The sequence below is a fragment of the Helianthus annuus genome, chromosome 10 (assembly GCF_002127325.2).
Source record: "Helianthus annuus cultivar XRQ/B chromosome 10, HanXRQr2.0-SUNRISE, whole genome shotgun sequence".
NCBI lineage: Eukaryota > Viridiplantae > Streptophyta > Magnoliopsida > Asterales > Asteraceae > Helianthus > Helianthus annuus.
The window spans coordinates 68,946,276-68,963,730 of NC_035442.2; the positions used below are offsets into that span (position 1 = coordinate 68,946,276).

At 37.1% G+C, this 17,455-nt stretch overlaps 1 protein-coding gene across 1 annotated transcript; it reads right to left on the bottom strand.

Annotated features, from left to right (window-relative positions):
* Positions 1-5,993: 5,993 nt before the first annotated feature.
* LOC110884613 (protein MIZU-KUSSEI 1) lies at positions 5,994-7,052 on the bottom strand. Its single transcript, XM_022132336.2, has one exon. The coding sequence runs from the start codon at positions 7,029-7,031 to the stop codon at positions 6,225-6,227; it is 807 nt and encodes a 268-aa protein (XP_021988028.1). The 5' UTR covers positions 7,032-7,052; the 3' UTR covers positions 5,994-6,224.
* Positions 7,053-17,455: the final 10,403 nt, after the last annotated feature.

Sequence of the window (17,455 nt, forward strand, 5' to 3'; positions counted from 1 at the left end):
TTCTGCAGAAAGCAGTCAGACAATAGAATTGGGGCCTAGGTGTAGGTCCAACGTCAAGAATACATTAAAACCCAAATATGTAAACAAGGGTTAACATATAGACGTTCCGAAAGCTAGAATATGCACTAAAACGCACTCGAAACGCACTTTAAATGCAGAAATCTGCATAATTCAGCTATAATCAGCTTTTTAAAATATAAATATTATGCAGAATTCATGTTTTATTATCCAGAATACCCTCCTAAGTGTTGGGAATTAAAAGGGTTACAAAAGGGTACTCAAAGGACACTAAACGGTGCAATTTAGCACTTTAACGAACCGGTATCTAACCGAAAAACCAGACATTACCCGGAACATCAAAATATTACTAGAAGCAATATTTTAATGTTTCTGAACTAGTTATGGTCCCCGAACACCATAACACCCCTTATAACTTAATAACACAACAAGTCCCTAAAAATTACACATGAAAGCTAACTTGTTTATAAATTAGAGTTTGGAATTTACACATTACCCCCCCCCATATTATTCATGATTGCAAAGGGGTGGCCCCCACCAAATATTTGCCAAGATATCTTATGATCTTGCACAATCTCCTTGGATCCTTTTTGATATTATTAGATATGATGAGATACCTTGGAAGATCTCCATAAGTATGGCATGTATCTTCATAAGATCACTTCAACCTACTTCACCACTCCACCTCCCTCATACTCTCTCTCTCCCTCTCGGCCTAGAAGTGCCGCCACCACCACCACCATATTCAACCACCATTCATCCAATTTCAAGCTTATTTCAAGTGTTAGAAGGTGTCTTGTGGAGCTTGGTGCTTGAAGAACTTGAAGAATCTTCATCCATTGCTTTCACACACCATTTTCATCATCTTTTCTTCAAGTGATCTTCACTAGCTTTTGAGCTAGTTGTAAGCTTCTTGTTACTAGTTTTTACTTCTCATTTTGTTGGTTAAAAGATGTAGTATATTGTTTATCACAAGAACACTAAAAGACTTAAACAAAATTCATGAACATGAAGCTTAAAAATGATGAAGTGTTGTTGTTAAGTATATGTATGATACTCGTCGTTGTTATTTGAGATTATGATATTGATTATCATAAGGAGCTTGCTAGATTATGATTAAACACATGATTTAGCAAGTTAGAGGATGATTATGAGCTAATACAAGAAGATCATCCTCATGCATGAACATGAACTTCAATAATAAGTTGATCTCTTGAAAAATAATAAATAAAGTGAGCTAGTAAACTTATAGATTCAAGATTTATGACTAATTTTCCCAAGAAACCAAGTTTATTTATGAGATCTACAAAGTCATGGTTTCTAGGTAAACTAATAATATTTTTAGTGTTTAAACAAGACTAGAAACATATTTGTAACAAGAAAAATACAAGAGAAGTATTTTTAGAAAAATCATCTTACAAGTTGTAAATGACTAAATCTTTTAATAAATTGATTTACAAACAAATAACCATGTTTTTAAGGGTAACTAAACCTACTAAATAACATGGTAAGTTACTACAAGTTTTACAAAAACTTCAAGTTCATGATATAGTGTAATATACTTGATTTTGACACTCGGTAAGTGTTAAATGAGTTGTTGATTGTTGTGATGATTTTAAAAGAAAATAAACACATGTTTTTAAAATATGGGAAACCTCCATTTTTAGGGGAAACTATGTCAAAATTTTTATAAATTTTGACACTTAGAAAAATATACGTTTTTGATAAACTTATTCTTTAAAAATGTTTCTAAAAATATTTACCAAGGTTTCCCTAATTTTTGTATTAAGAAATGATGATTTCTTCAAGATTAAAATTGATATTAAGTATGTATATTTTTGGAGAAAATATACATATTTATTGATCACCAAATTTTGTGCTAAGTGTATGTAGTATGTATTATAGGTGATAGTGTATTAGGACTTGAAAATACACTAAGTACTCCCAAGGAGTAGAAATACAAAAAAAAATACACATACACCACACTAAGACAAATACAAGAGAATATATTTATGAAAATATATTACTTGATAGAATAAATAACTTGGACAAGTTATGAACATGAAATAAAGTTTAGGACAAAATACATAACTCAGGTGAAAAATACAAGAAACTTATATTTATTTTTGAGAAAATAATATAAGTAAGATACATAGTTAAAAATATAAATTATTTTTAACACACAAAGAATACATAAAAGATAGTGACTTGTACTTGTGCGATACAAGTCTAGTGACTACGTTAATAAAACACGTATAGGTCACGACGCTATATAAGCAAACCCGGTGAAGTTAACGGCGCAAGAAATGCAAAGTTGTGAGTTCATTCTCCCCCTTTTCTTTTAATTGTTTTCAGTTTTATAACTTCGGGGGTGAAATACATGTTACAAATGTTACAATATTTACAAATGGTATGATGGATACAAGAATTGAGAAATGATACGAGAAATGATACGAGAAATACGAGAAATGATACGAGAAATACGAGAAATGATATGAGAAATCGTGTCACGAATAGGGTACCATAAGCACCATTAATCAACAATATACCTAGACCGCAGAACAAAATGTTAGATCTAACGGGTTTTCGGGCAGCCACACTCTTGGTGAAAACTAGTACTGAGTAGTGCTTTTGTGTCTCAGTCATGAATCAACAACTAGAAAAATGCCTATGGTTTGGATGTTTCCTATGTCGTGTCACATGTTAATGGCCTTGCAACCCATTAACAACCTAGATACATACAGAAATACTTGATTTATACAAGATACATACAGAGATACTTGATTTATACAAGATACATACCATGTTTTTCATACAAAGTATACAAACGTTCAATACAAGAACTGCATGAATTCACACCAACATTATGTTGACGTTTTCCCAAAAACTCACATGTATTTCAGGTAACTAAAGTGGATGTGCGCACGGTCTTACTCTTGCTCGTGGATGTTGCTTATGTTTTACCTTTGAATAAAGTTGTAAACTTTCAGACAATATGTTGTCTTGTGATGTGAACACTGAATCTATGTTTTCAGTCATGTAATGTTATCGGAATTTGAAGTTATTTTTACGAGCATGAAGTATGTTTACCTTTCGTATACAATGAGAACCTTTCATGATCACACCTTGTGCTTTCGCCTAAGAAAGGGGTGTGACACTTGATACCCCAAAACTCGTTTTCCAGCTTCTGGAGTTCATGTGGGGGACAAAATTCTTTCATCATGACTTCCTTCAGTTCCTCACAGGAGAGTTCATAGGCTGCATCATTACCTTGCCTGTTGCGTTCGGCAGTCCACCAATCCAGTGCCCTAGACTTGAAGACTTCAGTAGTATTCACAGTGCGGAGGTTGTCTGGGCATCCGCTTTGATGGAGAGTGACTTCAATCAAGTCAAACCACTAAAACATGGCGCTGGGCCCGTCTTCACCAGTGAAGCTAGCAGGACCACATGCCTTGAATTGTTTGAAGCTAAAAGGAGCTTTCGGCGAGTCACTCTTGGATTCATCAGAGGACTTGCTGCTGATGTCATTGATCTCACTGACGATCTGAGGAATGACCTTAGCCATTTCTTTGGCCACCAGTGATGCGATGCGTTTGTCAGCATGGTTTCGGCGAGTAGCTCGGGAGATGTGAGAACCAAATGACGACATTGTCTGCAGCAGATATCGTCACATGGTTTGAGATTCGATTATATCGGGTTTCGAAAAGTTTAGCGTATAACCACCATATTTATTATTATTAGATAAAGCATCAGGAACACGTCTAATATAACCACCATATTTATTATTATTAGATAAAGCATCAGGAACACGTCTAACACATAGGCACATAATCTCGTAGGCACATAATCCACATAGGCACATAAGCACATAGGCACAGAAGCAGGTAGTCCACGTAAGCACATATCCTGCACATATTCAACTATATTTTGCACGTATTCACCTTCATATTTTGCATGTATTTACCTATCTTTCAAGTTTCGCGAGCGCGTTCGAGAGTTGCGAGTGCGAGTAGCGATAGCGAGTAGCATAGCGAGTAACATAGCGTGCGTGAGTTCATAGTTTGTCTGTGATTTGTTAGCGTTTTGAACTAAAAGTGTGCAGTGCGAGTTGTGCGCGTTTTAATAAAGCGGCGAGCGAAAAGCGAATAAGTCTCCAATATCGAAACATATAGACATGTAAACACAAAAACACATAAATCGATAAAGCGTAAAATCAGCGATTGCGGGCTTGAAATAGAAAATAGAGCGTCTCGGGCGTGTAGACATTGACTACCCAAAGTGATTCGACTATTCACAAGGAACTTGGGTACACGCTTTGGCCTAATAGACTGTGCTCTCGCCGCAATTAGGGCGAACGACACGCATCCTTTCGGCTACTACGTAACCCAAATCGTTGGAACCCATTGAGACTTTGGTGAGAGTTGTTGTAAAACCAAAGTAGAGAGTGGAACTAGTTCTCAAGATGCGGGTTTCACCCCAAATAACAACCTTGTTCCCGATAACCATGAGATAGAGATGGAAAATCTCGTCAAGATACGGATTTCACTCCTGACTCAACGAAAATTCTCGTGTTAATAGGAAAATGAACATAAAGTGAGTGATTTTATCGAGAGTTCTCGGTTTTCACACCTAATCTCGACCAAATCACTCGATTGTGTTATGCGAGTGTTTTCGAAAATGTGTGTGTGTATCTGCCTTAGGAAAGGCATGTAGTATTCAGCCTTAGGAAAAGCTGGTCTTGTACGAAGCTGTAGTATGCGGTGTTCGCACGAAGATGTAGTTTTAGCGAGTTCGAGAATAAGCTCGTGCAGAACCCCTACTGGGCTCGCACAAGGCGATCTGTTGGTGCTTAGACTATAGACTAGGTCAATTCTAAGACATCAAACCCGGACTAGGTCGTGTCTTTCCTAATTCCCTATAGTTATGGCTCTGATACCAATCTGTCACACCCCAACCAATGGCGGAAACATCGGGGCATGCAACTGAGCGAAACAGATTGTCCAAGAGAATCCATAACAACTATTAATGACAATATATTAATCGTTAATGTCCCATACCGTCAACATATAAAGTAAAAACAGTTAATACAGATATTGTTCTCAAAGACAAATAGACTGTTCCGACAACTCAGATTTTATTGAATGACTTTTTTACACCACCTAACTTGATTCATCTCAGCAAACATAGCATCCTAAACACCTGTCATATACGTTAAAATAAAGTCAATACACAGAGTGTAAAGGTGAGTACACAAGTTTAAGTAGCATATAGTATAGCGAAAGCGTTTACGCATAACCAGCATGTAACACATAGAAAATGTAAAGCAAGTAAGCTATCGACAATGACATATGCAACCGACATGACTGCGAGTGTAGAATGCGCAACACATTATCACCAATGTGACCATGTGAAGTAAAACCCTTAACAACCCCTGTCCATGACATGTGCTGAGTCCAAACTATAGTACTATCGTTGCTAAGCTGTCAGGCAACAATCACTGTGTAAACATAACATACAAACATTCATCGAAACATGTATAACATGCGAGAGCGGTTAGCGTATAAAAGTGTTTGCATTGTGTGTTGATTTGATTTGATATAGGTAACGTATGTAACACCCAAACTTCACCTATCAGAGATTTAAACTCCCAGCGTTTCTTCGCTTCCCTTTCCATGGGGGGGGGGGGGGGGAGATTAATTCTCTGGTTTCCTTTGTTCCCCCATGGATCATCTGGTGATCTCTGGCTACCCTTATTACCTCAAGGGTTATTCACTGCCCTCGGGTTGCTACATCATCCACCATGATTCCCATAGATTAAATCATGACTACCACGAGTCTCATTTTCTTATTCAATATTTCATTTCCTTTTTACAAAAATAAATTAAAATAAGATGATAGTGGTTTGAGTAATTACCACATCCTATATAGCCTAAGATTCAAAGATATATCACTTTTTCTATTTATTTCAAATTCCATTAATCAAGCAAAAAAGCAAATAAAATTACATGTTTACATGCATCACGTACAATCGTACATCTTGAAATTCAAAATTCTAATATATCTTTTCAATTCACACCATATAAACATCAAACCTAATACCATTATCAAATTACGTAACAAAATCCTTTCGGGAAAAAAAAAATTATAAAATTGACAATAAATTTGACGATTTAACAAACATTTCCTTAATTCAAATTTTATAGAAATTAAATTCTGAGCATAAAAATACTGAGTTCCGGCCCTCCATTTTGATCCGGGTTCATCATATAATACGCCTCCGAGTCACGACTCCCCACAACTCGCTCAAACTTGGCTCTCATATACACCAACTCACCCTCGGAACCGCCAGCGTTATTCTTTCTACAGTCTTCTAGCACGGGAATCACGCCCGCTCCAACCGAAACACTCTGCACCGTGCTCAGCACGTGCCAGTCGGAGTCCGAACACGCCTTCAACGAGGCGTGTCCACACTTCCTCCCATTACAATACATAGTCCACACTGGCTCTTTAGCCAGCTTACCCCCGCGCACAACCATGTTTTTGTGCACGGGGTGCTTGAATTTCTCACATTCAAGCGCGATCCGCACCATCCCAGAGGCCATCTCCTTCACGAGCGTGGCCGTGGACACGGCCAGCTCGATGATTAATACTGGTGCGGATCGCGGGTCATTCTGCACAGCAAAACTCACTTGTCCCCTCCGGTTTCCGAACAACGTGCCGGTTACTTTCCGCCCTAGCGACGGAGTAACCGACAGTTGCGACGGCAAACTCAGCCACCGGAAAGTGGGAAGGATAGTGTGGATAGATATAACGTTGTGAAATGACTTTATAAGTTTCGAGAACCCCGAACGGGCGACGGAGAACCGTCGGAAGGCCACCGGAGAGCCGTTTCCGACGAGGGATTTGTCGTCGGAGTTAGGATCAATCATAAACGAGGTGGTGAAGATGTAATCTGATGAGATTACTTTGCTAGAACTGGTTCTGGATATAGAGAGGAGATTGTCATGATTCATGATTCCGGTGGTGAAGTGAAGGTGGTGTTCTGTGATTCATGAATACTTATACAAAGCGTGATGATGCGACGTACAAATATTATTTCATTTTCATATGCGCAAGCCGGTTTTATTAATAAATTAATGAATTAACATGCATTTTTTTTTTATTTGCGATTTGAAAGCATCAATTTGATGATTGTCATAATATCTTACCATTTTTATAATATTTTTCATGAATTCGATAAAAGGTGAACTATGTAATTGATATCACCGTTTATGAAATTACATGCCTAAAAATACCTAGTTAGAATCTTCATTTCCTCAATCTTAATCTTAAATTCACTAAGATAAGCGATAAGAAATATCAAATACTGAACTATATATAACAATTCTAATATTTCACTAACATTCTCAAATGTGCAGCAACTTTAGCATACATGCACATATTTTACTTTTAAGATTATACAACAAATTAGTAAATTTGATTTTGATATAAGTTGGTGATTTTGGTGTTCTGGTTACTCGGGTAGGTATCACTTAACATCATAACCGTTCTAAACCCGTATTGTTTTGCAAACCAGTCTTATATATACCCATCTCATATGTTTTGAGTTTTAATACAACAATAATAAAAGTTAATAACAAATATAACAAAAAAACTGTTGAAGCCAGCCCACCCACTTTGATTTGGCGTTTTCCAAAATCCTCACTAGCTATAGTCCAGTAATCTTGGTCAATTGTTAGGAAAAAAAATGGGCCATTAAAACACATGCTATGCTTTTAATCTGAAACGTATGTGTTTTAGAATATTGTTTGTATATGTTTTAATTTAAGGGATGTATATTAATATATTATGTTAATCGTGTGTCACATCATGATGTTTACACGCGCAGCCTTTCTCTATCGTTGGATCTCATATGTGTCTTTTGTTTATTCAGTTGTAGACCCCACGTGTTAGGAAACATTGATTCTTGGCCGGAGTTGCTTCATCTACAACTACTACTACATTCTTTTAATCAAGAAAATAAAAGTAAAATCATGCCTCTCTTCATAATATAAATAATTAGTATGATATCATTGTTCTGTCATGCCCAACTCTTGATAATTGGGATGTCTAAAAGTTAATACACTTTTGACATACATTTTTTCATCGTTAACACCTCCCGTAATGATATTGAATTTGGACGTTTTTTTGGTTAGACAACGCCCCTCCACGCCCTCATGGGTGATCTTTTGGAGATTTTAGGCTACAGCGTTCTATGCTCAACGGCCAACTTCCATTTCTTTGGCTAATCACATACATTCTTGTTTTCTTGCCTAATCACATGCATTCTTTTTTTTAACATAATAATGTCCACATCCCACAACACCTATTTTAGAAAAAAAAAAAAAAAAAAAAAAAAAAACGCCCCATAAAGCCCCTTGTTGACTGGATCGTCACATGACGCAAAACGTTCAAGGGTGGGGTTTCTTCCACTACGCATGATCTAATTACTCATACATTAAAATAATAATAATTTCTGAGTAGACCTGATCACGAAACATTTTACTTGTCATAGTTCTCTCACGAAATTAATTTGAGCAATCCGAACCTTTAACTTAGGTCAAATTGATTATAATTTGTTTTGTTTTGTTTACATCACGTTCACATCACCACTTGTTTGGGTGTGCAATTTATGGTCAACATGGACAAAACCGAGGGTTCTAAACAAGAACAACGGAAAATAAACCTAAACTCATATTTTTTTTAATGGCTAAGCGGTACACACCCTCAAGAATTGAACCCCCACTACCACTAGCTTGAATCCCAGACCCTCCCTAAGGTCCAGCCGCACTGAAATTACCCAATATTGGTACCAGAGTGGACTTGAACCCGCGACCACCCGGGCGACAACCCACACAAGCATGTTAAACCCTCCCACCTCCACCACTGGGTTGTGGCTTCATTGCATTTGGTTTTTCTATAGAAGTATGTTCATGGAACATTTAGGTTCAAGACCGATAAATATAAAGAAAACCTAACACGACAGATGTTAATTACTTTAAATGTTACTCTTTTTCAGTTTTCACATGACTCTAACGAGCAATAACATTTTAGACATCTTTAGTGGTTTTATATAAAGTGTTTCTCTCTTAATTCTCACGCATTCACCTCCATGTTTTTTTTCTTGTATATATATGTTCAAATAACACCATCATCAAGTTTCTCAATTAGTCTAGTGTGTAAGAAAAATATAACTTATACATCAAATATATACAAAAGTTAAAAAATTTAGACTCCCGGGAAGGGGGCTGTAGATTGTCTTTCGTCCATCTTTCCCTTGACAAGTGCACCAGGTAAGTTCTAAGCTATGTCAAACCAACATAGTAAAATTCGCGACTAGGCGACGATTAATCGCTAGTCGGCCAATAACTGAGTAAGTTTTCATTAATCAGTCTATTAATCGCTAGTCGAGCCTTGTCGGACCTAGTCGGGCTTAGTCGGACCTAGTCGGGCCTAGTCAGACCTAGTTGGCCAACCAAAAATCGGCGATTCCGGAAAAAAACTTGTATACCAAACCTTGTGAATTCTAACAATTAATCTTGTATATTTAAAAAAAATGAGTTGAGTAAAAGTTAAAACATAGCTACTTAAAATATTTACCTATAAATATGTACACATAAAACTGAAATGTACATATAAAAAACTCAATCCAATTAATCCCGAGGAGTCAGTACGACAGTACTCCCCATCTCACCGGCCGACTAACGACTAGCAAATTCTTCAACCTTGTGTCAAACCCATTCGTGAAGCAAAAAGCTTTCGGTCATATTACACCTTTCTTAATTTCTTTGACTTTGACGATGAAATGGATTAGTTGACATATATAAATAAGTATTACGAGAAAACTTTCTGAACGTTTCTAGTTCTTTTGTTATTACAAATAAAGTGTGCTACATTGCTACGTAACAAACATAAAAAATAAAGTATATTGCAATTTAATATAACTGAATCCAATTTTATATCTATATAAAAGTGATGTTTGGTTTTAAAATTACTAGTAGATTTCCGTCTACGCGTTGCGGCAGGGATTCAATGACTACAAAAGACGTGTCAGCAATGGCAAGCAGATACCGAATATCAAAACATAAATAAAAATGACGTGGTAAGGATAGTCACTCCGTCCTAAAAAACGATTTTAAACAACCGATTATATAATAATAGACCTACACGTCCTACACGTTGGAAATTCGGTTGTTTTCAGTTCAATTATTACGGTGCTAACACGTTAAAATATGGATGAGCTCGGTAATTCTAACAGCACCGAAAGTACCGATCCGGAAAATCATCGAAATTGGGTATCGGCACCGAAAATGCCCGGTAGAATACAGTATGGTATTTGAAGGTAAAAATCAATAAATACAGGTATGGTGCTAGACCGTTGTTGAACCGAAAGTAACGATTCTGAAAACGCCAAAAGGTGGGTACCAAATTGTACCGAAAATGATTTAGTATAGTAAATTTGGTACCGATACGATACCGATTTAATTACAGGATTAGATACGATTTGCTCATCAATATTCTAAATATCCAAGTTTATTTTACATGCTATAATTAATTCATTACAGAAAAAACACAAAAAAGAAAGCAAAATAAGTTGTTGTGTATATAAAACCTCATTCAAACGAAATACAGTTTACTTTGTGTGTATGAAAAGTAATCTAAACGGTGCAATTACTTGCATTGCTGTATTGCTACATGATTTTATGAGCTCGATAACAACCGTTACCGAAATCCTTAAAAGTGGATACCGGTATCGAATATACCTGGTACGGTACGGTACGATTCGGTACCGGTCGGTACTGGTACGGCACCAGTATTTGAGGGTAAAAACCGGTGAATACCGGTGCCGAACCGGTACCGAAAATACACCGGTTTGGTAAAGTTGGTACCGGTACCGGTACCCGAGGGTAAAAACCGGTGAATACCAGTGCCGAACCGGTACCGAAAATACACCGGTTTGATAAATTTGGTATCGATACCGGCACCCGATACCATTTGCTCCTCAAAAGCGGGGTACCGGTACCGAATAGCTGGTACGGTACGATTCGGTACCGGTCGGTACTGGTACGGCACCGGTATTTAAGGGTAAAAACCGGTGAATACCGGTGCCGAACCAGTACCGAAATTACACCGGTTTGGTAAAGTTGGTACCGGTACCCGAGGGTAAAAACCGATGAATACCAGTGTCGAACTGGTACCGAAAATACACCGGTTCGATAAATTTGGTATCGATACCGGCACCCGATACCATTTGCTCCTCAAAAGCGGGTACCGGTACCGAATATACCTGGTACGGTACGATTCGGTAACGGTCGGTACTGGTACGGCACCGGTATTTGAGGGTAAAAACCGGTGAATACCGGTGCCGAACCGGTACCGAAAATACACCGGTTTGGTAAAGTTGGTACCGGTACCGGTACTCGAGGGTAAAAACCGGTGAATACCAGTGCCGAACCGGTACCAAAAATATATCAGTTCGATAAATTTGGTACAGATACCAGCACCCGATACTATTTGCTAATATACTATTAATTCTTATTGAAGTTACTGTTCATTCCATTGTGATTTTAATATATAGGTTGGTACCGGTACTCGAGGGTAAAAACCGATGAATACCAGTGTCGAACTGGTACCGAAAATACACCGGTTCAATAAATTTGGTATCGATACCGGCACCCGATACCATTTGCTCCTCAAAAGCGGGTACCGGTACCGAATATACCTGGTACGGTACGATTCGGTAACGGTCGGTACTGGTACGGCACCGGTATTTGAGGGTAAAAACCGGTGAATACCGGTGCCGAACCGGTACCGAAAATACACCGGTTTGGTAAAGTTGGTACCGGTACCGGTACTCGAGGGTAAAAACCGGTGAATACCAGTGCCGAACCAGTACCGAAAATACATCAGTTCGATAAATTTGGTACAGATACCAGCACCCGATACTATTTGCTAATATATACTATTAATTCTTATTGAAGTTACTTTTCATTCCATTGTGATTTTAATATATAATATATAGGTAATAATTTGTAGAAAGTAGTAAAAAATCAATCACTCTCAAGAAAATGAAACATGGCCTCGCTAAGGCCACGAAAGTCTAAACGACTGTTGAGCTCCCGCAATAACCCTACTTATTAGCAATGATTTTCTTTGTTATTATATATACCGGGTTAATTAGGCAAAATATTAAAGTCACTTTTTTAATAAAGAAATTTACAAGTGCCATACAACTTGTAGATTTATCAACAATTGTTTTAAACTTCCATTCTTGTGAGTAGTGCATCTCCGATAGTATAAAACACAAGGCTTTAAACGGTTGACTGACAAAACCGTCAATAATACTCTTTGAAAGACATTGTATGAGTAATTTATTTAGTTGATACTAGGGTTGTTCACGAGCTGATTCGAACCGAGCAGACATTTGTTTGTGCCTGGCTCGTTTACAACCGAGCGACATCCGAACGAGTATATTCGAGTGCGTAATTTTCTGAGCGAGCAACAAGCAAGAAGCGGGCGACGAGTAATTTGGAGAACCATAGATTTAGCATGTTTCCTTCGATGTCTCCGCTATCGGGTCATGACTAAGGTTCAACTTTCCGAGGATGACACTAAGATTGAGGTCGGATTGTCTGAGGATGAGGATCTGGTTGAGGCAGGTGAGACAATGAATATACAACAAAGAACAATTGTCGCATTATGGCGTATGGTGAGAGCGAGAGGCGACGGACGATTGACAACTGACGATGATGAGAGAAGATGTCAAATACTGTCGCTTTACGACTTAGAATTTTAGTTTAAATTTGGTGTTAAATTTTTTATTGGTTTGATTAGGCTTAGTATGGATGAATATAATTGTATATTTGAGTATAGTGGTTCAAATCTAATAGAGCGGTATATATAAAATATGAATATACATGTAATTTGTGTGTGCATATATAATTATATATGTAATAAATTAATAAAAATTAATTCGAGCCGAACCGAGCCGAGCGGATCTTTGCTCATGCTTGGCTTGTTTGCAAACCGAACCAAACTGAACGAGCATATTCCAATCGTTTTCCGAACAATCGGCGAACGAGCAATGAGCGACAAGCGATTTGAACAGCCCTAGTCAATGCTCGGTGATAACTTGTTCGTAATACTCGTTTGTGAGTAGTGCACCCCTACCAATGAAAAATCATTTGAAATATCATATAAAAGAGTTCATGTAAGTATAATAAAAACGAATAGATGTTAGGTTGTCATGGCATGAACACGATGAGACAAGGACCGGTTTAACCCTAACGTTTTCTTTCGACATTCATCATATCTATTAAACAATAGTAGTAATTCGTATATTAACATTGTAAAACATGGCAAAAAGAAAAAAAAACTCACGAAAAAGTCAACCTCACACAATTCTACTATATTAAAGTCACTAAACATATTTAGAAAACACGTACTTGTAAAAAGTATTTAATTGTAACGTTTGAATTTGTCGTAAGACAACAATCTTCTTCATCATCATCATCATTATTATTATTAGTAGTAGTAGTAGTATGATTATTATTATTTTTGTACAAAAACTTAAATGTCATTTTATCAAATTTTGATGAGTTTAAGAAGTAAAAGTTATCATTTTAAACATTTTTCACAAATACGTGCATTTTGATAAGTTTAAGGAATTTAATATGACAAGATTGGATAGATGGATTTTTCGTTTTTTTTTTTTTTTCCTATTTCACATGTTTAAGGATTTTAATATAAAAAGTCAGGTTGGATGACTTTTCATAAAAACTAGAATTAAGACCCCTGCGTTGCGGCGGAAGCGTAAAACCGTATCAAATAGCACAAATACCACATCGTCGCCAACGACCACCAACACTGAAGTTGCGGCGTGTCAATGCGAAAAAAATTGACCGAAACATAAAATACAGAAACGAATAACTAAGTCTATCTAGAACCCGTGCGTTGCGACGAATCTGCTAAACGTGAAAAAATAGACGTAAAAACATTGAAGCACACATGCACGTTGCGTCATGTTAACTTGCAAAATTTTGAACGAAACGTAAAAATGTTGAACCACGCACGCACGTTGCGTCATGTTAACTCGCATTTGAATGAAACGTAAAACTAAATTTGCGAAAGATGGAAAGTATATTAGACCTTAAATTGTAAAAGATAAAAAAGTTAAAGAAAAAACAATTTTGTAAATGGTAAGCTTTGGATATATTTGAAGTAAAATTTAATTCTTTCTTAAAAACCCATAAAAAAGTTGCCAATTAATATGACATGATATATTTAATTCTTTCTTGAAGTAAAATTTGACTGTGATTGATAGATGGAATATCATTTGATGGCAACATAAGAGACAAACACCTGTCTAAAAATGTTGTCAAAAGTGAAAAGCAAGAAACTGTTGTGGAGAAAATCATAAAAAACGAAAGTAAACTGGCACAAAGTGATGTTATAAATTGATATATATAATAATAATAAGAAAGCATATTGATGTTTCATGGTATTAATACGAATTTCTATCCATTTTGGTGTTTGCTTGTCATTTACAAACTGTTTTTTTGTTTTTTTTTTTTACAAAAGAAAAATCATTAGATCCTTCTTGTTTACCTACATGGCAATGTTCTTCAAACCACTCACTAGTTATAACACATACGTTAAATATTAACTCATTTCAACTAAATACCGGCCAAACCGCTTACTTTATCACATAATTATAGCCATTAGCATTACTGCATTACACCCTCTATATAAATGGGTCTAAGGCCATGGGGTATGGGGCTTGGGTTGGGAGAAAACGTCCAAGTCACCACCGTGGGTGGGTTTGGGTTGGGGCGTGGCTCTTGAGGCTTGGGTTTCAAGCCGGGCGTGGGGCGGGGAGCAAGCTGACATGGCAGGTTTTGAATGACCCATTCAAACTAGCCATTGGGGGCTACTTTAAAAAAAAAATTCCTTTATAAATACCTTACCACATTTAACATTTTTCTCACACAATATCAAACACATAAAACACAATCTTGCCATGAGTTCTTCAAGTTATAGTAAATCGTCATCATCATCTGATGACGGTGCGGAAATATTTCTACAAACGATCGCGGCGGTGGTGAAAGCTATCGTGGAAGACGAAGGCGATGAGGAAGAGACTCAACAACCTAAACGGAGGAGAATGTACATCGCTCGTGAACGACACACCGCTAACGATTTGTTGATAAGCGATTACTTCTCAGCGGAACCTAAGTATGATGAAAAAATGTTTAGACGTCGTTTTCACATAATGATATTACCATCATAAACCACTCGCCTCTTTTCAATGATCGGGTAAATGGTATAGGACCCAAATGAATTTTCTTTGTAAACGGGGTTGAGTACGTGTACGGGTACTACCTAGTTGATGGGATTTACCCAGAGTGGGGGGTTTTCGTAAAATCGTTAACAAGACACGGTACCGCAGATCCAAAGAGATTAAAGTTTAACAGGGTCCAGATGGCTGCACGTAAAAACGTCGAGCGAGCGTTCGGTGTTTTAAAGAAAAGGTGACGAATATTGGCAATGCCTTGTCGACTGTGGGACAAGGATCAGATTGGAAACGTGATGTACACATGTATCATTCTTCACAACATGATTTTGGAGGATGAAGGTAGAGCGGTCGTAGCCTACTATGATGATGATGACCCCCAACCAGGTAACGTAACAGACGAAGATAAAGCGGCAAATGAATTTTTTATAAAGTCAAGGGATATACATCACAACCTTCGATCTGATTTGGTGGAACATGTTTCAACGATTCCTGGGTTCGAAACCGACGAAGACGACGAAGAATGATAGTTTTTTATTTTGATAATTATTTTGTATGTTTATTTTAATAATTATGTTGTATGTTTATGTAGTTTTTTGTTATACATATATATATATATATATATATGTATTAAAAAAAAGCTGATGTGGCTTGGCCACGCCAGCCAAGTCACACCCACCATACCCCCTTCAAAGTGGGTTTGAGACTTGAGTTTTGAAATTACACGTGTCAACCGATGCCCCAACCTAAGCCCCAAGCCCCAACCCAAGCCCCACCATACCCCACGGTCTAAGGGGCTGTTTGTTCAGCTCTTAATGGGCTCTTAATGATTCAGAGGTCTTACTGATTCAGCACTTAATGGTTCAGACTGTTTGTTTCACGCGCAGATGTATGAATGGTTAAGATATTTGCATCTGAATGGTTAGGCATTATACTAAGTCTGAATGGTTAAGATATCTAATCTGATTTGGTCAGACATTTGCTTCTGGACGGTTAAGCATTATATTGTATCTTAATCGTTCAGACATCTTACTGATTCAGCACTTAACCATTCAGAAGTTGTCAAACAGCCCCTAACTCAACTTCACTAGCATTGATCGACCCATGGACAAATGGTCGTACCAGTCATTGAAAACTTTATTTGTTTAATCAATACTTGGTCGCCTAACAAATATTTTGGTGACGACCTTGCTATCAAACGAATTTCGCCTTTCACCCTGTCCTTTTCAAATCAACTTCTTTGAATAAGGCCGATATGCTAGTGTCCAAACATTTCATGAACAATTTATTTATAAAGATAATGTATATATTGTTAAGATATATAATTGTTTAATTATTTTTATTAAAGTATTAAGACATATATTCATATTAATCTGTATTATTTATAGCTTGATGATTGTGCTGAATCATTTAACTGCTTCTGATAATTAAAGGGCTTGATGACTGTGCTGAATCATTTAACTGCTTCTGATATCTGTGTTATACTTACATGTACTTGTTAATATACTAATAGTGTACAGAAAGGTCACTAAATAGTCCGTTATATTTTCCGGAGTGTTGAAAATTAAAAACGTTACAAAAATATACATATAGGACGCTTTACGAATTAATTAAGCGCTTTAACGGAACAGTGTCAAACCGAACAACCGGACACTACCCGAAACACCAAAACAATGCAAGAAACATTGTTTTTATTTTTCTGAACAAGTTATGATCCCCGAACATCATAACACCTACTAAAAATATCTAATAGCTAAGACATGTAACTAATACTTGAAATTAGACTAGATTGTAACTAATTTAGTTTAACCTATGCTAGACACCCCCCCCCCCCCACCTACCTTACGGCCCACACATGGCCTATTTGATAGATTTTATTTCATTTGTTTATTGGATCTTGTCCCCCCTACAAAGACATATTATAGAAAGGTTAGTGTAAGAATATGATTATAAGTAGTAACCTTGTGATCTTGAGCTCATTATCTCACACCCACTAACACACACTTCTCCTTCCCTCTCCTTGCTCCCATTCTCGGCCGAAACCCATCACACCCACCATCACCATCATTTGATCTCCTTCAACCATTACAAGACCATACAAGAGTG

What these genes read in the sequence shown, in the direction of transcription:
- LOC110884613 (XM_022132336.2), bottom strand. Translation starts at nt 7,031, where the DNA reads ATGAATCATGACAATCTCCTCTCTATATCCAGAACCAGTTCTAGCAAA.